At 36.0% G+C, this 22,751-nt stretch overlaps 1 protein-coding gene across 1 annotated transcript in view; it reads left to right on the forward strand.

The window, feature by feature from the left end:
• The window catches only part of LOC123533326 (neural-cadherin-like), a 63,856-nt gene that overhangs the window by 1,901 nt on the left and 39,204 nt on the right, over positions 1 to 22,751 (forward strand). The window contains exons 2-10 of the mRNA XM_053520559.1: positions 6,828 to 7,019; positions 7,721 to 7,973; positions 8,673 to 8,910; positions 9,455 to 9,566; positions 10,566 to 10,692; positions 13,695 to 13,948; positions 16,008 to 16,270; positions 19,276 to 19,734; positions 22,074 to 22,436. Of these exons, the coding sequence (XP_053376534.1) occupies positions 6,828 to 7,019; positions 7,721 to 7,973; positions 8,673 to 8,910; positions 9,455 to 9,566; positions 10,566 to 10,692; positions 13,695 to 13,948; positions 16,008 to 16,270; positions 19,276 to 19,734; positions 22,074 to 22,436 (2,261 nt within the window). The remainder of the gene's footprint in view (positions 1 to 6,827; positions 7,020 to 7,720; positions 7,974 to 8,672; positions 8,911 to 9,454; positions 9,567 to 10,565; positions 10,693 to 13,694; positions 13,949 to 16,007; positions 16,271 to 19,275; positions 19,735 to 22,073; positions 22,437 to 22,751) is intronic.

The raw sequence follows: 22,751 nt of genomic DNA on the forward strand, positions 1-22,751 counted from the left end.
AAGTCTGTCTTTGATTGTTACGTTCACTGTTTCAAATCAACTGCCCCTCGGGCCCTGCTCTGAAGCCACACAGCTTGCTTGCTTTGAATAGGTTGATGGTTCTTGGTGCCCGCTCGTGTTTGAAGTAAAGTAATGTATGGAGGGGCGCCTAGTTAACTCTTAGCATGCTGGCGGCAAATGATTAAGCCTTTGCGACCAGTGCAGACCAAGATCAGCCTGCACATCCGTGCAGTCTGATCATGGTCTGCACTGTTCGCTATTCAGTCAGTAAATTTTCAGTGAACACCCCTAGTAATAATAAATGGTACTGTCCAAATTGAAAGATGGACCAGTCCATTATAGAAATATAGCAGGGTAAGGGTTAATAAAACTCGAAGGTTGCCCTATGACTTAAATTGTGTTGCTTTAACTTGAACCCTAACAAGAACAAACAAAGACGGCATATACACATTATCTGTGGATAATTTTAAACGCTACAACGTTTGGCATTTGACTAACTTTATATTAACTTAAGCGAGGGATTTTTTTGTTAGCGTACATGAATTCAAAATCTATAAAGTATATTCGTTATGTTCACAACTACTTTATAATTACGGAAGAATTTCGGCCTGTAATTTTCTATAATAGAGAAGCTATACATGTCAAAAAAATATTTTAAAATTGCCGTGCATATTATCTATAATATTTCGGATTAAGCACAAGAGTAAATAAATAGAATTATAGTTGATTAAAATATCGCGGTATTAGCCAGTAGCAAATAAAACTTGTTATGTCATGCGAAATAAAATATCATTTCGAAAGCATGAGTCAGCCGGAAAGAGAAATTTCACAGTCGCAAGTGCAATCAAACTCGAGTCAAGTCTGTTGTGAAAGGACAGGAAATTAAAATCTGTCATAATTTTTATGCGATTAAAAAATTGAAAGCGACATGTCTCCAGGTGTACTCCACAACATAGTGTTAAACTGGGGCGTCCGTGGTCGAGAAAATCGCTGGATTCGACCGCTGTGTGGGTTCGAAATCTTGCATTAAGGGGTGTAGTCTTTCCCGTGAGGAAGCCATCCAGCTGTCTTACGGAAGGTCAGTGGTTCTACCCAGGTGACCGCTTGTGACTCACATAACACCCGGATGGGCTGCTATGGTCTTCCTTCGTCGTCAAAAGCTGGGAAGTCGCCATGCGACATATAATCGTGTCGGTGTGACGTTAAACAACAAAACAAAAAATACAGTGCTTTAATTAAATACCAAAGTCTGATAAAGAAAAACATTTATTATTATTCTCAGCGAATTATCGAAATATTAGAGTAAAAATATATCTGGTATTTTCACAGGGAAAAATATCAAATATATGTTTCACTGGTAAGAAAGTATAAACCGGGTGGATTTAGTCAAAGCATGAAATAAAAGAAAATTTGTTTGTTTTACACGTAAGACCAAAATATCTTTCATACATTTTCACTCGTGGCTATGCCATACGTCAAAATATTGCATCTGGTGTTCACTCGTAAAAGATATTCAATCTTACATCGAAATAAACAAATATCCTCTATGTTTTTTAAACAGTAACATTCCATTTGATATTTTATCGGTATGCTAATTATTAGAGAATCAACAAAAGTTCTTCCGATTTTATATTGAAAAGATTTTACTTCGATTCTTGTAAGTATGTATATAAGCTAGAACGACGTATTAGACCTTCCTGATATATGTGAACGTTCATTTTACAAACTACAAAATTGTTTTTTACAAATAAAAACTTCACTGAGCTGTCGAAATCGCTTTGCAGGTTGCCACCTTTTAGTCGGGTACACTCGGTCTTAATTTATTCTGGTAAAGTGCTTAATGCATTTCAGTAGGGATTCTGTTTGATCTATAGACTAGAAAGCATACCAAGTTGTTTTGCTGATTATGCGAAGTACACATGTGTGCGTTGACTAGCCCCCCCCCCACCTCCCCCTGTAGTTTATACACGAATACACGTCTGCTACATGGTCAAGAGTACATTTGTATATATCTTCTGTATTTCAGAGAATCGCGTCCTTCAAAATTTTAGTTTGCTGCCAATTAATTTTATTTATTGAACAACCCGACACGGAGTATTAAAAATTCCTGATGGTCCCAATTGATTAGCAATCGTAGGAGAGCTTGCCAAGTTTCACACGACATATGATACGATACGATATATTGATAAGATGTTCATACTAAAAGGTCGTTATATCTTATGTCACATAACATGTCACATAACATGGCCGTCGTCTTGTCCAGTACACACTCTTTGTATGGAAGTCTCGCAAAATCTTGATGCACACGTGAAACTTCTGCAGACGGCGCACGACATAATCATAATAATGCGAGAGTATTGCTTTACAAGGAGATTTTTAGTCCAAAGAGCTTCGTTATATCTTATGTCACATAACATAGTCCACGTCTTGTCCAATACCAATCTGACTAAAGTACTTGATCTTCTAAACGAAGATCTGAGAACGACCCTTTCACATTCGTCTTCTGTATATTTTGGATTTCCAATATTGCTATTTTTATTTTCGCAAATCTATTTTTGTTTGAACCAACCAGACAACTTGTTCCAATATCAAAGAGTAAGAAAAATTTGCAGTTAATCCAGGGCTCGAACCCGGGACCTCTCATTTACAAAGCAAGTGCCATACCGACTGAGCTAACCGGCTATCTGACATCTTTCGACATAAAAATTGTTGATATCAAAACCCACGGCTTTTAAAGCTTGCAGGATATTGTAAGGTAGCTTTTGATTGGCTAGCGGATGGGTTGTCAGAACGAGGCCATGAATAGCTCGTTGTCAGATCCTATGCGTAGCGTAATAGGAGATGTACTTTAGTCAGATTGGTCCAATACACACCTAGTATGGAAGTCTCGCAAAATCTTGATGCACACGTGAAACTTCTGCAGACGGCGCACGACATAATCATTAATATAATTTGCAGGGAGATTTTTAGTCCAAAGACTTTCCGATAGTTTTTTGTACGAAATTTAGTGCAAGGGTGTGTACAAACTTATTTTTGATTGTACTGAGCACTTCTGAGTTGAAAATCCTGATAATGCGCGGGATCTCGAAACTCCCGTGTCTTGTTTCGATAGATAAAAAACAACATATATTTTCTTTTAATTCTGTCTTTTAATTTACCATAATCTTTATTTAGTGTCTGAGATACGTGTGTCCCTGACACGGACCCGAAATATGGAAAGCCAAACTTGTTGTTCATTTGAGAAAAAAAATATTGACGCGAGTTAGCAGTAGATTCTATTTGTAGACAACAGTGGTATTTTTTCCTAAAATGAGCGCCTACGGCATACTGGTTGACTTGTGCTAAGTCATAACAAAGAAAGGAATGTCGGCACAAAAGGAACGTACTGTATCAGTTTCAAGGCTACAAGTTTGGTAATTTACTAAATGACAAATAGACACGATTACATACTTGAAGCCAGTCATGTTTATAGCATTTTAGGTATGCAAATATGTAGTATCTTTGTGTACAGCAGTTAAAGCGCATAAACATGCGTACGTATTTTTTGCCTCGTACGGCTAACTTATTTCTTTTATATGATTCAGTCGTCTCTGGGAATATAAAACAATAGAAATGATATGTATTGTTTTTTTCACATTACTAGTCTTCTTACAAGTTACTTCCTAACGCAGTTACTCCCCTTTTTATTGATCTCGCCATTTGTAAAAAAAAGGTTGAGAAAGGAGAGTACGTTAGAATTTACTTCAGTTTTGAGTAATTGAGCGGCCAACAATATAATGAATGAACTTATTCTAGTATAGTATAAATGTTACAGAATCTGGTGTATTTCATCCAAAATCAAATCTTTACAAGCTGTACAATCTTTAGTATTCCCAGGGTTCTATTAAACAGTTAAATGTGTGTGTTGTGGGTATCTATCTATCTATTTATACTGCAGCGCTCCTCTCTGCGAGTGTTATGTGCAGCTGCGCGCCTGTACAAGAAGTTAAAAGTAGATTGGATAGGAGGATAAAAGTAATACACGGTGTGTATTGCAGTATAAATACAGTTGATAGTGTTAAAAACAAGAAGGATTTTTACAGATAAAAGCAGTTTAAAAACAGGTCTATCATGTTAAGCATTGTGTACAAGTTTGGCCACACCCTGTTTAAACTGATTCAGGGTGGGTCTTTCACAAGTTGTACTGGAAGGGCATTTCAAAGTACTATGATGGCTGGGAAGAAAGAGTACTTATAGTAATTACAGGGAGTGAGGATCTGAGTATAGGAGTGGGGATGCATAATGTCTTGTTAGACGGGATGGGGGGCTGACATGGAGGGGGGGGGGGGGGGGGGGGAGTGGCACAGCAACCAAACCATTCACTATCTTGTAGAACATAAGGAGGCGTGAATCAGATCTCCTATCTTCAAGGGTACGCCATCTCAGCTGACATAGCATGTTTGTGACACTGCTGTAAGGGGAGTAGTCGTGATTTACCCATCGCGCTGCCCTCCGCTGAATCATTTCGATCTGGTGGATGTTTTGTTGGGTGTAAGGGTTCCAAACACAGCTAGCATATTCTAGCTGTGGCCTGACTAGTGATTTATAAGCTACATTTGTACTTTTCAAACTTTTGGGTTCTTGCATGGGATGTTTCGTTTAATGAAGTTTAGTGTTCGGGTAGCTTTGGACGTGACTAAATTGATGTGTTTATTCCAATTTAGATCTGAGGATACAGTGACCCCAAGGTACTTTGCATCAGGAACTGTTTCCAAGACTTGGCCATGGAGTATGTACTTTGATTTAAAAGGGTTTTTTGACCTTGTTATGTTCATAACAGTGCATTTTGAGGGGTTGAACTCCATGTCCCACTCTCTACTCTCCATACCAACTGATTACCAACCAAATTATCCCAAAATGCTAAAGGTCACTATAGGCATAGTTGTAATAAATAAAATTATGAACAGTAGGCTAATCACAAATAAAGACAAACCTTTACTGTACATTTTATATTTAAAGTACTACAGAAGTCCATGAGATTAAGCCACTACGAAATAGCTGAAATTATTATAATAAGTGATTTTGCATTATTTATCCGAATGGTTAATTGTTGTTACTGTTTGTTTTAATAAATATCTATTCTGGTCTTCTGAGTATTGATTTCAAGGTATTATAAATAGATAAAAATCAACAATTTTCTTGTGATTGGGTATTCTTGTACACTACATCATGATAAGGTCCTCATATTCATTGAGTTAATATATTCTTTTATGCGATTCCTGAATTCTTGAGACTTTAATACAGCTCATAAAGAGAACTATGACCCGGCTTTATGTACATTTACTAGCCAGGAAATGAAAAATCATGTATAGAGCACAGGTAACCAAACAGAAATAGCTGATCTTCTTTATGGGTCTGCAACATTATATATATAAAGTACAAAATGTTTTTGCAGAGAAAAAAGACCCCTGTGAATGTAAGACAGATCAAGGTATAAACTGTATTGAATGACGTTAGCATGGCCTAAGTTCATTATCTCGGTTAATGAACAAATGGCTAGTTAGTAAATTGTAGTGTAATAATGTGTGTATTAGTTTGTGAATTGGACATTTAATGTGATCATTTAGTGGTCCTGGCAATTGTAAACATTGTTCATAGTAGATGTTGTTTAATTGATATTGAAAGAGGTCAAGGCAAGCATAGTTTATGTCATGTTATTTTGATTTTCTGTGGCAAAAAGCGATGTTCTTTTAATGAGGAAAATAGTAAATTGAATATAAGTAAATGTGTGTTTTTTTTTAATATAACCATTTCAATAAAGGCATAACAGGAAACTCATTACAATTAGAATTTTCTAAGTTTAGGGAGTTTTCCATTGCTAATACTGACAGAGGTGAAAGGAATGGAGGTGTACTTTATATGTGAATATAATTATTTTAAAGCTGCATGCCTACAGATTTATTGAAGAGTTTTCAAAATTAAGAAAATGCTTTCATTAGTGAGTTACTTAGCAAATACTGTATGAAGAAATTTTAATTTTTATCCTGTATGTTCAAGAATTTTTCCCCATGAAAACACTGTTTTGGTTGATAAAATATGTAAAAAAATTCTCATAAGAGTTAGTCACACTATTGAAATGTGATATGAAGTAGAAGGAATTTAGCTGCACTGTATATGGTAGACAATATATCTACTTAAACAAAACTGGTCTATCATTTTCGATATCTAATATCAACAGCAATCTGATTTAAAAAAATTGAAATTCTTACGTTGATCTGGTGGCATGTATATTTAACTTGAATTGACAGTGTTTGTGAATGGCATTAGTACTGGTATGTTTAAGTATATATTTTTTCCATGTGTGAGTAAGTTTTTTGAAACCATATATTGCCTATTGAAATCTAAAATGAGCAAAAATATATGTTTCCAGTAGTTATAAATTTTTGTAGTTCTGAGATAGTTTTCCTTTGGAACAAAGCTTATCTTGTTACAAATATCTTACAATTTAATTTCTCTTTCATATTATAAAGTAATGCATACAAAAGAATACAGATTTTTGTATATATGGAATGGCTAGTGTGAGAGTTTAACTGTTTGGATTTTAATTTGATATACCATACTTTGTGGAATATTTTGGAGGTGGTTTATGATTGGCCTAATTTGCTATTGTAACAGAATGGGGAAGATTGCATTATGTGATATAACAGTTTATAGTAAAATATGTTAAAAGTGACTAACACTGCATTATAATAAAACAACAAGTATTTTTGCATATTTACTGGTATTCAAAATTTGAACATGCAAATATTTCTAAAAAAATGGAGTATAAAATATTTGTTGTGTTACAGTTGTAAAGGAACTTATCCAGCCTGTGACGATCAATGATATCAATGATGAGCTGCCAGTGTTTACAAACAAACCTACACCATTCCTGGCTGCTGTCAGTCTGGCAGCTCCACCCAACACTCTCGTGTACACGCTTACAGCAGCTGATCCTGATGCCGGTGCAAACTTGACCCTGGCACTGTCTCCAGCGCCTAGTAAGTCTAAATTTTTTTTACATTACCCAAGTAAATTAAAAAATATCCAGTGCCCATGTTCTACTCTAATATTTTATCTTTAGATATTTACTTCAAAAGTAGAAAATCCTCATTAAATGTATGTAACTTTACTACATATGAGCCGCGCCATGGGAAAACCAACATAGTGGGTTTGCGACCAGCATGGATCCAGACCAGCCTGCGCAGTCTGGTGAGGATCCATGCTCTTCGCTAACAGTTTCTCCAATTCCAATAGGCTTTAAAAGCGAACAGCATGGATCCTGAACAGACTGCGCGGATGCGCAGGCTGGTCTAGATCCTTGCTGGTCACAAACCCACTATGTTGATTTTCTCATGGCGTGGCTCATATAGAACTATAATTTTAAATATCAAGCAGTAATAGTTGATTGTTAAAAAGAAACTAGATTACAAAGAAAAGTCACAGGTTTAGTAAAATGTGCAGCAAGACAGTGACGTGAACCTAGGGTCTTCCAGTTACCCAGTTATCTACTGGGGTATTTAAACTTTTTTCCACAGTTTGACAATGAAGCCCAATACAGTAACAGACAGAGGTTAATATACGGAATCTTTAATACCGTTCAAGAAACAGAGTATCTGCCATTGTAGAAGTGTTTTTTTGTCTGAGGTGTCAATTGTTAAAGGTTATACTTTCCTTAACAAAAGATGCTTTTACATTTCAGGTTCACAAGTTGCAAACTTCTTTAAGGCCCAAATACTAGGAACTACAGCTGAAATCCGCAGGATTGGGAACCAACAGTTTACAGAAAATCAGGAATTTCGAATGAATTTCATCGCCACTGATAATGCTGCTCCAGATGGTACCACCCAGAGAACTAATGCTGAGGTTCAGATTCTGGCAGGTGCTCGAAAACCGCAGTTCATGGAGAACACGTATTTGATTGAATTTGAAGAAAAGAATGCTATGGATCAAGTGTAAGTCATTTTCATATGCAGGAAAGACTTTGTCTCTGAAATATCGGCAAACCTTATATTTACCAGTGCAATTGTTTTTTTTTTTACTGAAGATGTTACTGGTACTGACTTAAATTATGCTTCACCTGTGCTTAATATTTGGATGTAGGGGGACGCCATTTTCAAATAGTTAAGGTCACTGACCTCAGATAGCCTGCTCCTCTTTGATGTGGGTTTGCAAACTTGCTTTGGAAGTGAAATTCTTTCATGTGAGGAAGTTGTCCAGCTAGTTTACAGAAGATGTTTAGTTATCCAGGTAACTGCTGTGTGACCCGTGTCACAGTAACTTTTGTCAGTAGCGGCACCCAGACCCTTCCCAGGAGTTTCATGAAGGACTGGGGGATGGGACATTCCCCATGCTATAGTTGTCTGTAGCCTGGCTACATCTCCTGTGGCAGATAAATTTCAAAATGGAGAAAAGTATGAAGTTGTTGAATGACATTCTTGTTGTTGTCTTTCTGTTTCCCCCCTAAAGTTTTTTTGTTACACAGGACATATGCACAGACTTAAAGGCTTTAAACTTTATATCAGTTTTATATAAAGGTAGGTAATAAAAAACTATATAATATATAAAACTTTCTACTATGTTAATCAGTATTCAAATCTTTGAAAGATATTAGAAAATAACAAAATAAACAAATTGCATTATGTACATTGCAGAATTGCCACAGTTGAAGTGTACTCGTTCCAGCAGAATCCTGTAACATTTACAGTCTTGGATGAAAACTTGCAGACATCCACAGTATTTGGTACTCAAACTGTAACTAACCCTACAGGCCCTATTAAGGGCTGCCATATTATTGTTAAGAAGATTATGGACTATGAAACACCGCCGAGGACATTCAGTGTGAAAATACGGGCTCAAGAGGATAATACTGGCCTTTTCAGTGACCAAGACGTAAGTTGTCCGGTGCTTTGGGAAAAGTCTAACTTAATCTTTTGTACTCTGAATTTCCAACAACAATAGCACTTTTTTAAACTTTACCCTGCTGAACCTTATTTCTAAAATGGACGATCTATCATTCATTTTAGGCTCTGCCATTTATTATTTGAAGGGGTGTTCATTGAACATTTTAAAAAAGTCTGAATAGCAAATAGTGCAGACCATGATCTGTGCAGGCTAAATACAGCAAGTGCAGAAAATACATATCTTTCAGTGTTTATAGGCGTAGATTCATTATCATTGTTGTTTTTAAGGCTGTGATCAGTATGAGACATGCCATGAGAAAACTAACATATTGGCTTTGCGACCAGTCTGGTAAGGATCCATGCTGTTCGCTAACAGTTTCTCTAATTGCAATAGACTTTGACAGCAAACAGCATGGATCCTGACCAGACTGCTCTGATGCACAGGCTGGTCTGGATCCTTGCTGGTCGCAAAGCCACTATGTTGGTTTTCTCATGGCGCAGCTCAATTATAATAATCACTACTGTATTTTCAGGCTACAATCAGTGTTAAAGACAATAATGAATTTGAACCAAGATTCAATGCATCTACTTACAAGGCGGAGAATACGAGAGAGGACATTGCTGTCGGAAGTGCTCTTTTAACTGGTAAAAATGATTTTAGATTAATATTCGTGCTTCATAGCTATGGTCTTAGTGTAATTGTCAAACTCCACTCATTGAGGAAGAACCCAGGTTGTACTGAAAATTAAAAAAAAATCTAAACAAAGAAATTGTACATTTTGATGTGTATTACTAGTACTTGATTTGGTGGTAGTGACCTTTCACATTTACAATTTATGCTGTGCTAGAATCACAGCAAAATCTGTAAAATCCTTTGGAAACAGAGAATGGAACCAAGCGAAATAATAGCAGACTCGGTTTGACTGGGTCTGTTCATGAGAGGTAATAGAAAGTGCAACACCTCTCATGCTCACTAGCACCAGCTTGAGTGGAGCTCTGTTACAATTGTTTTGAATTAACTCCATGAACTCAAAGGACCAGAAAATATAACAACACTGCATACGTTTCAGAAATAATGCTATGAATAATACAGTTTTTATTTATCTTAAATTTCTTACTTAAAACCCAATTTACCGTAACATGATCATTGTAGTGGTGAAGAAAGTTCTTTAATAATACAATGTAGCTTGTAAGAAATATGCTTGTTAAGTAAATGACAGCTTCATTACCTTATGACCAGTATTTGTGCACAAGGTCCAGTTTTTGTGCATAAATTTCAGTATTTATGCATAAATACCACAAGCTAATGATAGTTTTCTGGCCTTCTGACCAGTATTTAATGATAAGTACCAGCATTTGTGCATGAGTATTGGTAAGTTCATGACAGCTTTCTGGTTTTCTGACTAGTGCTTGTGCATTATAACTAAATACGGGTATTTGCACAAAAATACCAGTATTTGTGCATAAATACTAGCACTTATTCATTCTTTTAAGTAAGTACTGCAAAACAGGTACTGTTTCACCAGGATTCGAACGGGAAGTCCCTACTTTAAGGGTGGGATGTTAAATTCCTATACCATGTCATAATAATTAGTCAGCTGTTTTTACTGTTTCTCACTGAACACATCTAATTTGGATTTTCAGTTGCAGCGACTGATGCAGATTTCAACACAAAGCTCACGTTTTCCGTGGATAATGACCATTTCCGAGTAGAAGCTAATGATCCCAGCGGTACACAGATGCCGCAGACTGCAACTATATATGTCAATAAGTATGTATTGAGGACATTGCTTATGTACATGTTTCACATTTAAAACTTTAAGACCGAATACCGGTATTATATTTCTAAGGATTTTTAGAACACTGTATGCAGGGTTTTTTTTTTGGCCTTTTTATAACCGTTATTCGGCTATATTCCCAATGCCAAAAAGTATGTATTTTTCCCAAAATGAAGGCAAAAATTCCCAATCTACATTCTGAAAAAAATTTCATCAAAATTGCACAAAAAATGACCAAATTATGGACAATTTTGTAATGGAAGTATGTAAAAAAGGTTCTACAATGTGAAACAAGTGTATGAGAAAGTGCTTAAACACATCCTTACTATATCCTATGGGACGAAATATTTCCCAATTTAGAACATTTACGCGTCAAAATTCCCAATTTTAGGGGTATAGGCTATGTTCCCAAATTAGCCAGAAAAAAACCCTGGTATGCATCCTTTATTATCAGTTATTATGTAGGGATAATGCATGTTTTTACGAGTTAGTTATCTGCAGAATCCAGAGAAAACAGAGGGGTCAAAATGTGGCGGATTTTAAAGTTTGGCAGATCCGTGAGACCAAATCTTAAGGAACAAATAGAATTCCAACTTTTATATAAGCTTTAAAGTCTAAATTTCATGAATTAAAGGCTCTAGGAAATTGCAGTTTTGGCTACAGAGACATAATGCTTTATGCCAAGTATTAAACAATTTTACAATATCATTTTGAAGTAGAATTATAAAGGGTAAGGTTCTTGTCTTGTCCAGCGTGGGTAGTTGATAAAAGTCCTCATATAGAATGGATGGAACAAGCTATTTCCTGTTGAGCCCACGGCAGGTGTCGTATTTATTTCCCCAGTATCCTATCTAGGCTCAATACTGCTGGAAACAGAGCCATTGTGAGAAAATTTGTTTGTTTTGGGTTTAACGCCATTTTTCAACATTATTTCAGTCATGTAATGGCGGGCAGTTAACATAACCAGTGTTACTGGATTCTGTACCAGTACAAACCTGTTCTCTGCAAGTAACTGCCAACTTCCCCACATGAATCAGAGGTGGAGGACTAATGATTTCAGACACAATGTCGTTGATCAAATAGTCACGGAGAACATACACTCCACCCGAGGATCGAATTCACGATCCTGCGACCCGTAGACCAACGCTCTTACCTACTGAGCTAAGCGGGCATATTTTAAGAAAATAAAACAGTGGCCAGGAATAGAACTTGGGTCTTTGGTGTTGTAGATCAACCTGCTAACTAGCCTGGGAATCCAGTCTGACAATTTCTAACTTTTTTCTACCTGCAAATTGACAGCCTGGGGAAACCTGTTTTCCGACCGCAGCGCCACCTATATTACACCCAAAATATGCGGGTGTTTGATAAAGAACGATAAATTCTGAAAGCAATAATCCATGGCTAAAAATAGAAACGGAATTCTCACGGAAAAGACAGATCGGAATCGTGTACTTACGAAGGTTTCCGAACATTTCCGGGCCATAGACAAATACCAGTTTGTACCTCCCATAGCTTTTCCGGCAAGTTGTAACAACTTATAAATATGTCAGAATAAACTTAAATGTGCGTCATAGCTATCAAATTGTAAGATGTTATATTAATGCAGACCTAGTGATCTACGGAAGTTGCCAAATTTTTGGCATCATTGCCTTGTTTTCGTTTCAAACAAGTGCAAATATGATCACATGTTAATTAGGCTATTTATAGAAAATCGATAATCAGTAGTTACATGGAAACTCCTTCAGATTTCCCCAGGCGTTGATAATATCAGAAACTCGATGAATGCCAATTAACACTTATTAGCGCTAATTAAATGGGATCTTTAATGCATAGATATTAGGTATGATTTCTTCTGACAAAGCACGAATATTATCAACGGCTTCCCAGGCTACCTGCTAACCACTGCGTCAATGATGTAAAGATTATACCAGTTTCAAACTGAATGATATATCTTTCTAGCGCTTCCCTCAGCTTACACACCCTTTAAACATGCTCACATACAGTGCATTCGCGGTTCTATGAATCGCAATTTAACGAAATACCGGTATACTACGAAAAGGTGTTGTGGTCCCGGCTGCTTTCCTTCTTATTTCTATGTAACAAAGTCGCGGTTTTACGAAAATGCAATTTTACGAAAAATGCGCTCCTACGAATGTATTGTTATGCCCTTAAAGCCTGTTTTCAACTTGTTTTAGTTGCGATTTTACGAATGTATCGTCTTAGTTTTCACACCTTCCATAACGGCGTGAAAATGCTTTAGAGTGGAAAGTGTCACTGTCATTTAGCTGGGCGTAAACAGTGACTAAAATTAAATTCACATACGCTATACACTATGCACAAGTAAGTGGTTATTTTTTTCTCCTATAACTATTCGATCGGATGGCATACAAGTCACACTTGCTTCGATATCTATACTTCTCAAACAATCACTGCGTAAAGAAAATAAAACAATATTTAAGTCCTGATCGTCTGTATATTGTCGTTTTATTATACCAAACAATTGGTAATGGGTAGCTGAGGGTATCAGAATATGCAATTGCAATTTTTTCTTGTGCAACAATGTACCCTGTATGTGTTTTTTGTACAGTGAATAAAAAGTGAAGAAAAAAACAACAACCCGTTCTACGTTCTGCTTACGATCTGAGTTCAGATTCGAATAAGATTTGTAGTAAACCCAGATGTACATATAAAATTGGTATACATGTAGTCCGATACCAAAATCACATGTTTAAATATCACGGGTTACGTATATAGATATTAAGGTGCTATATAGCGAAATTTCCTTTGCTACGCTCGAACGAAAATGCGATATTACGAAAAAAACGGCCGGTCCCTTGGCTTTTCGTAGGATCGCAATTGTACTGTACTAGTATTTCATACTCAAATGTAAACTACTTAATTGGGGATTTTTTTCTTAAATGTATATTGTGACACCTTTAGTATATCAGATCATTCATTCAAAATGCTATGATTTTTGAAATATTTTTTTCTTCAGAAAACTTGATTACGACAGAATCAGCCCGAAGAATTACGACTTCCATGTAAGGGCCACAGATGATGGAGAGATAAGCAAAACAGGGGAGGCCACTGTTAGAATATTTATGACAAATCAGAATGATGAACCACCAGTATTCCCGGATCCCATGACAGCAGATCTGAGATACAATGCTGAAGTTGATCAACAGGTCACTATCATACAAGCTACAGATGCTGATCAAGGAGATAAAGTCTCGTATGCCATAGTTCCAAGTAAGATAAATTCGGTTTTTGTTCCACTGGAGTTGCTCTTGTCTGTCAGTCCGTCTGAATTTGTGTTATGCATATCTCAAAAAGTATTTCACTCGGAGTCATGAAACCTTATAGGATTGTCATTCAGCATGTGAAGTTGTGAACCTGGTGTTTTAATTTGGATTTCACACAGCTACACCAGAGTTATGGCCCTTGACTTGGTCAAAATATACATTAAAAGGGCCTAAGAGTTTGTTATGGTCCATGATTTAGTGAAAAATACACATTAAGTGATGAAAGTATCTCTTCGACTTAGAGTCATGGAACTATGTAGGAATATTTATTTAGCATTCAAATTTGTGTACCTGAGTTTTGTTTTGGACCTTACTCTGCAATACCAGAGTTATGGCACTCGACTTAGAGTGGTGGAACCTGTGCTCACGGTATTCCCATGCTCGCGTATCTCGGTAAATACGCTCTCTGCAGAAGCACAGATGAAAATATTTTATCATGCTATGTTCAGCACCAACCAGTGGTGATATACCTTTAAAACAAATGTAGCGATAGCCGCGCATGAGGCTCACGTGACGATACAGCCATACATTTTACGCAATCAGTTTTTGTCTCACAAATCTCAAACAAATACGTCAAAATCACCCAGTTAAAGTTAGTATATTAGAAATCTTGCATTTCATTCAGATATAAGATACATTTTAGAGCAAGATTTGATGAATGTGACGCCTGGCTACACTACGACTGCCTGTCGAACCATGAAAAGATCTATGTTGATCTTGGCTCTGAGATGCAAGAAAGAGTAATTTTCCTATGCACCAAAGAAGTGTAGGAAACATTAGTGAGTTAATCACTGTCGTTGTTTGAATCAACAATACTTGAACATTCTGTTTACATATGACTTTAGTATACGTCTTTTAAGCTTTAGTAGTGACTCCATTTCTGTAAGCAAAATATACACATAGAGGCACATACTAAATTTTATTCACATTTCCTTAATAAATGGGTAATGTTTCTAAATATTATACTCACATACGCTTGTTTGTTCATTTTTAGCCTATTGATTTTTTTCTCGGCTTCAGTTTAATAGATATGACATTACTTCATCCTTAGCTGGCTAAATTTCAAAATTTAAAATGGACTGATCCATCATCCTATTTGGGCAGCATCTGTTGATATTGGAAGGGGTGTTCATTGAAAATTTACGGACTAAATAGCAAACATAAGTATACATGCTGATCTTGGTCTGCACTGGCTGCAGATTAGACAAAATCACTTGCCACCAGCAAGCTAAAGGTTAAATAGTTATAAAATTACCCTGAAACCTGATTTATTCTGAATACTGATCTTGTTAAGTTATTGATTGAAACAACACCATCAAGGTTTTTTATGGACATAGGCTACCAAATAGTATACAAATTGGTAATCTTGTTTTAAAAAAATTGCCAAAGATCTAATAACCTTTTAAATTATCCAGTTTTCACAGGTAATGGGTAATTAGTGTTGATAAATAGGGTTTCGGTCTGGAATTTTTTATTTTCCAGAATAGAGAATGAAATTAGAATGCCATTTGTTCAATTTGGAGGTGTTTCTGGTATTCAGGGGTTCTGGTTTAGACGGGTTTCACTGTAGATAGGAAAAGAATTTATATTAACAAATCATTTCCCAAGCACACCAGACCAATTCTGGCAATGCACATAGCAGTACAGAAGTGTATTTATTCCACAAGAAATAAGTTTGTTCAAGTCCTGCTTTAAATTCATGCCCGAACTGCACTACTCATTGGACTTGGTTCAGCATTTGTACATATATATATACAGTCGAACTCATTCGCTTGGACTCTGTAGGACCAGCAAACATTATTAGAGTTACTTGTAGTATGAGCCATCAAATAATATTCATGATACAGATCTGACAACGAGTTCAAACAAAGGATGGTGTTTGAATTATCCGAGTTTGGGTGATCAAAGTAAGACTGTATATTTTTGTGTTTACTTTCATCAGAATTATGTTAGAGTATTTATTGTTTAAATAGCTGTATACATTGTATTACTCAACTATTTTTCAGGTAATGCTAGATTTGAAATAGAGTCTAATACAGGGCGTATTACGTTAAAACAGTCAATCCCAGCCAATATAGAAAATTATGAGCTTGTGATCCAAGCAACAGATGATGGAGGATGTTGTGACGGAGATAGTACAAGACATACCAGTACCGGAACTCTAACTATCAATATTCTTTACGATAACTTGGCTCGACCAGAGTTTACTGACTGCTTAACTTATCAACCAGAAGTTTCAGAGGAACAAGCTGATGCTTTCGTTATACGGGTTGGTACACCTTACTGCAATGTCTATTATCTCCAATACAGAATTGTTGTTCTTTTGAAGTGGACTGAAATTTTAACTTTCTGTAAAACGCTTTAAAGTCATCAAGACTTCATTGCACCAGTTTTGATCTGTTCTATCTTATTTATTCTTGAAAATGTTAAATTGCAACAGGGAAATGCATTTTTAGCTCGACTATTAGAGTCTAGCTATTCTACCCACCCTGGGGTCAGCAATGGCATCGGTGCCGGCACTGGCGTCACACCTTGGTTAAAGTTTTGCATGCAAGTATATATGGCTATCATTTAAAGGCATAACTATAGCTTTGAAACTCATTTTTCATTTTCTAGGTCAATTACCAACCTCACTGGGTCAAGTCCAATAACTCTGATATTAATTTTGGGCAAATTATGGCCCCTTCTGGATATTGAAATGAAACTTCCTATGTCTTCGAGGTTATGGAACTAGGTGATAGCTTCAAGTCCCATAATTCTGACTTGCATGTTGTCCAAATTATTCCCCTTTTTTGGACATTAAAATCCTGGTAAAAGTTTTGCATGCAAGTACATATGGCTATCATTTAAAGGCATAATTATAGCTTTGAAACTTATTTTTTCTTTTTCTAGGTCAATTACTAACCTCACTGGGTCAAGTCCCATTACTCTGACATGTATTTTGTGCAAATTATGCCCTCTTTGGGCTTAGAAAATTCTGGTTAAAGTTTTGCATGCAAGTTGCTATGATCTCCAAAACTAATGCAGACATTGAAATGCAACTTCACATGTGTCTTTGGCATTATAAAACTAGTTGATAGTATTAAGTCCAATAACTCGGACATGAATTTTGGGCAAATTATACGAAATAGAGAAAGCGAAGAACTAACTCCAGAAATATACTTTTTACTTCAAAACTAACATGTTTCGTCCATTGGACTTCATCAGAGTATAATAACAAAATAGTATGACGTCACAGGAAAGTACGACGTCAATGACGACGTCAAAAGACGTTACCCATTTTGGCGTAATATTCACATATAGTATAGGATCAAAAATAGATACTTATTCCCTGCAAAAATTGCAAAGCAAAAATAATATTAATACAGGCAAGGAAAACTAACTTATATGCAAAAATACATTAGGAAGAATCTGTGTGAAAAAATGAAAGACTAAAATAATATTTTAGCATTCATGCCATGAGGCCAGGCTGTATTCAATGTATGAATCCAACGAGTCTCTTTCAAGAGCCTAAACCAGTCATTTTTTACCAAGTCGTTTGGCATGAAAGAAAAATCACTAACAGAGTGATTTTCAGAATTGAAATGTTCAGATACATTTGTAGGAGTATCAGGAAAATGTCTGATATCAAATTTATGGCTGTTCATTCTTTGAGAACATTTCTGATGTGTTTGTCCCACATATTGTAACTTACACTTTTTGCATGTGATTAAATAGATAACATTTTCAGACATGCAGTTAAGATTTTGTTTAACATCGTAAGTTTTTAAAGTTTGAGAGCTTGTAAACTGTACAGATTCAGTGATATTAGCGCAATGAGAACACCGTGTTCTATTACATTTAAGAACACCACCATTTACATCCGAAGACATCAGGCTACTGTGAACCAAGATATCACTAAGATTTGTAGGTCGCTTGTAAGCAAAAATTGGTTTGCATTTAACCAGGTTGCGTACACTGCTTTTCTCAGATAGTTCAAAAAGCCCCCAATATTTATTAAGGATCTGACCAATGTTTGGTAGGGATGGGTTGTATACGCAAACAAAGGGGATAATATCATCTGTGTTCTGCCTGTGATTGGTCATGGCTTCTTCGGTTGACAATGCTGATGTTTTATCTAAAGCATCATCAAGGATATGACTTGGATAATTACGATTTTGGAAATACGTTCGCAATTTCTCCAATTCATTTGTGAACAAATCATCATTAGAAGTGAGACGCCTGTATCGCTTAGCTTGGCTATACGGGATCCCTTTCTTGCATGAAAGAGGGTGACAGGATGAAAATTCAATGTATTGATGTGTATTGGTTGCTTTTTCATGAACAGAAAAATCAAAATTACCATCTCCTGTTCTACAAATATTAACATCAAGAAATGTAGCTGTATCTCTTGAATAACTGTGGGTGAATTTTATATTGGGATGGACATTGTTTAAACTGTCAATAAATTTAAGTAGGTCTGCTTCACTGTGTTCCCATATAAAAAAAATGTCATCGAGGAAACGTAACCAAAGCGATGGCTTAACAGTAGTATTAGCTAGGAAATCGCTTTCCAGTTTACCCATAAAAAGTGAAGCATAAGTAGGAGCCATACGTGTACCCATAGCAGTACCTAAAATTTGAACATAATTTTCATTATTGAACTGAAAATGGTTTTTAGTCAAGACTAGTTCAATAAGCTTGCAAATATCATTGACTGACTGATGTGACAAGTATGAATGAGCTTTGTCCAAATATTCCCGGCAAGCCTCTATCCCGTCATCATGCGGAATATTAGTGTATAAGGATGAAACATCCATAGTAACCAAAAATGCATTAGGGGAGATATTAGGCATAGACCCTAGCTTTTTAATGAAGTCAGTAGAGTCTTTAACAAATGAGGGCAGGGCTTCCATGTGTGGCTTCAAGATATTATCAATGTATTCAGATATGCCTTCAGTAACAGAGTTATACCCAGATACAATTGGCCGTCCCGGGTAACCAAGTGGTAGTTCTGAGTTAATATCTTTATGAATTTATCTTTATGAATCTTTATGAATTTCGCTAACGGTTTCTCTAATTGCAGTAGGCTTTAAAAGTGAAAAGCATGGATCCTGACCAGACTGCGCGGATGCGCAGGCTGGTCTGGATCCATGCTGGTCGCAAACCCACTATGTTGGTTTTCTCATGGCACGGCTCAAATTTACTTTTTGAAATAAGAAAAATTTACAATTTTGAAGTATTTAGAGGGTTGTTTTATTTCAACGTGATAATTCTACAATTTTTTGTATTCAGGTTACCGCTACCGACACAGATATTGGTTCAAATGGAAGAGTTACTTACTCAATACGAGAGTCAAATTCTAAATTTCGAATCAATAGTGCAACTGGAGAGTTATACACAGCTGAAAAGATAGATCGAGAAGCTCTTGGTGTTAGTAAAACAGTTCCTGTCAACGTCATAGCAACTGATGGTGGAAATTTACAAGGCACATGTTCACTTCTCGTAAAAATTATAGATATCAATGATAATGCACCAATATTCGTTACGCAAACTTACGATTTCCCTGTCGAAGATACCAGTCTTCCCAATTCTGTTGCTGCATTTGTCGAAGCGACAGATGCAGATAGTGGATTGAACGGTGAAGTGCAGTACTCTTTTACAGCAGACGGAAATCCTGGTGGCTATTTTAGATTTGACGATCCATCTTTTACTGGACAAATTAAAGTGAACAAGACTTTACAACAAGATGCAGTATGTATTCTGAATGTGTTTTATTTTGTAGCATGTAAGTTGATACGGTAATGATACTAAATTGTTTAATGAGGATACATTTACAAAATTGTGTAAATATGGGTTCATTTTATGTTTCCCGAAAAGCAAGCATAAGTTGCCTCTTTGTCCGCCCTTCCATCAGTCCATCCTTCTGTCTGCCCATCTGTCTGTCACACTTTTGTCCAAGTATAACTTAAACAGGATTAATGGCATTTGATTGATTGAAACCATAAGGGCTACTGAGATGTAGTGCAATGTCAAAGAATCATAACTCTGCCTTACCTAGTTTTTGTATTATCTCCGTTTATTATACAAAATTACAAAATAAGGCTTTTCCAGAGCATTACTTGAAAAGTATTAATGTCATGTCATTGAAACTCCACAAAATGATAGAGGCCATTGATGGGAAGTGCCTTGTCAAAGAACCATAGCTCTACCTTACCTAGTTTTTGAATTATCTCCCTTTATTTAATTTTCTTCTTTGTATCGTCTCAATTTTTAGCTCGACTATTCGAAGAATAGTCTAGCTATTCTACTCACCCTGGCGTCGGCATCAGCGTCGGCGTCGACGTCACGCCTTGGTTAAGTTTTTGCATGCAAGTACATACAGTCATCAATTAAAGGCATATAGCTTTGAAACTTATTTTTTCTTTTTCTAGGTCAATTACCAACCTCTCTGGGTCAAGTCCCATAACTCTGACATGTATTTTGAGCAAATTATGCCCCCTTTTAGACTTTGAAAATTTTGGTTAAAATTTTACATGCAAGTTACTATCTCCAAAACTAATGCAGATATTGATTTGAAACTTCACATGTGTCTTTGGGGTTATAAAACTAGTTGATAGCAGCAAGTCCCATAACTCTGACTTTCATTTTGGCCAAATTATGCCCCCTTTTGGACTTAGAAAATTCTGGTTAAAGTTTTGCGTGCAAGTACATACAGCTATTACTAAAAGGCATATAGATTTGAAACTTATTTTTTCTTTTTCCAGATCAATTACCAACCTCACTGGGTCAAGACCCATAACTCTGACATGTATTTTGAGCAAATTATGCCCCCTTTTAGACTTAGAAATTTTTTTTTAAAGTTTTACATGCAAATTACTATCTCCAAAACTAATGCAGATATTGATTTGAAACTTCACATGTGTCTTCGGGGTTATAAAACTAGTTGATAGCAGCAAGTCCCATAACTCTGACTTTCATTTTGGCCAAATTATGCCCCCTTTTGGACTTAGAAGAAAATTCTTGTTAAAGTTTTGCGTGCAAGTACATACAGCTATTTCTAAAAGGCATATAGATTTGAAACTTATTTTTTCTTTTTCTAGATCAATTACCAACCTCACTGGGTCAAGTCCCATAACTCTGACATGTTTTTTGAGCAAATTATGCCCCCTTTTAGATTTAGAAAATTTTGGTTGAAGTTTTACATGCAAGTTATTATCTCCAAAACTAATGCAGATATTGATTTGAAACTTCACATGTGTCTTTGGGGTTATAAAACTAGTTGATAGCAGCAAGTCCCATAACTCTGACCTTCATTTTGGCCAAATTATGTCCCCTTTTGGACTTAGCAAATTGTGGTTAAAGTTTTGCGTGCAAGTACATACAGCTATTACTAAAAGGCATATAGATTTGAAACTTATTTTTCCTTTTCTAGATCAGTTACTAACCTCATTGGATCAAGTCCCATAACTCTGGCATGTATTTTGGGCAAATTATGCCCCCTTTTGGACTTTGAAAATTCTGGTTAAAGTTTTACAAGTTTCTATCTCCAAAACTAATGCAGATATTGAATTGAAACTTCACATGTGCCTTCGGGGTTATAAAACTAGTTGATAGCAGCAAGTCCCATAACTGATATGCATTTTGGTCAAATTATTCCCCCTTTTGAACTTAAAACTCTTTTGATATTTAACCTTTTTGGGTAATATTTTCCTGCTTCTGGGACAATATTTCGAATAGTCGAGCTTGGCTGTCTTACGGACAGCTTTTGTTTTGTTTCTAATAATGATATATCTATATATATTATGTTGTTCCAAATATTGGCACAAGCACATGCCTTGGGAGCATCATTTGGTTTCAGGGTTTCTTTGTATTCAAATTTATTTCATCTTTAGGAATTTTAATAAGATCTAAGCAGACTACTGGGATAATGACTTAATTTCATTTTTCATTTAAATTTTTTATTTATAACATAAAAAAATTAGTACCTTTTATAGTTATAAAAGGATCTTAAACTTTGGCATAATTTGGTCAAATTTAAGATAGATAAAAGCTATTACTGTACATATGGATTTTATTTCATTGAATTTCAGACAATTACACTGACAGTTAAAGCGACAGATAGAGGTATTCCGTCCCTTTCCTCAAATGTCACTGTGATCATGAGGGTTACGTCAGATCCTACGCAACTGCCGCCACAGTGGGGTTCGAGTGGTTACTCAGTAACTGTTAACGAGTCCATCAGCAGCAGCAATAATATTCTAACTTTCAGCGCCCAGTCTAGAGTTGAAAATAATGTGAAACTTGTGTTTAGAGTGGTTGATCAGAACAGTATATTCATGACTGATAATATCATTTCAACAGAGACGTTACAGCAAGGAAATCTCCGTCTGAAACCAGGCAGATCATTAGATTTTGAAACCACAGAATCCTACAGTCTCACTCTGAGAGCATCGGTAAGTTATTTTTAGAAATGAACCATTTTTCCTGCCCCAGGTGGCAGAAATCGGTTAGACATAAGTGTTTGAACTGTCTGACCATCATTTCCTCAGTCTGTTTGTCTCAGTTCCAACAAATTTAAATGAAACTTTTTAAGTTGTTGCGATTTAAATGTTTTACTATTTTCTCATGAGTTATGTCCCTTTTTTGACTTCACAAGAATACAACTACATCTGAACTTGGTTTAAGGGACTCTTCATATAGCTTTGTTTGTAAGTCAGTTACAAAATCTGCCATAAACATCAAGAGGATGTTTTTATACTATCGGGCAT

This window comes from Mercenaria mercenaria, chromosome 12 (genome assembly GCF_021730395.1).
Source record: "Mercenaria mercenaria strain notata chromosome 12, MADL_Memer_1, whole genome shotgun sequence".
In the NCBI taxonomy this organism is placed as follows: domain Eukaryota; kingdom Metazoa; phylum Mollusca; class Bivalvia; order Venerida; family Veneridae; genus Mercenaria; species Mercenaria mercenaria.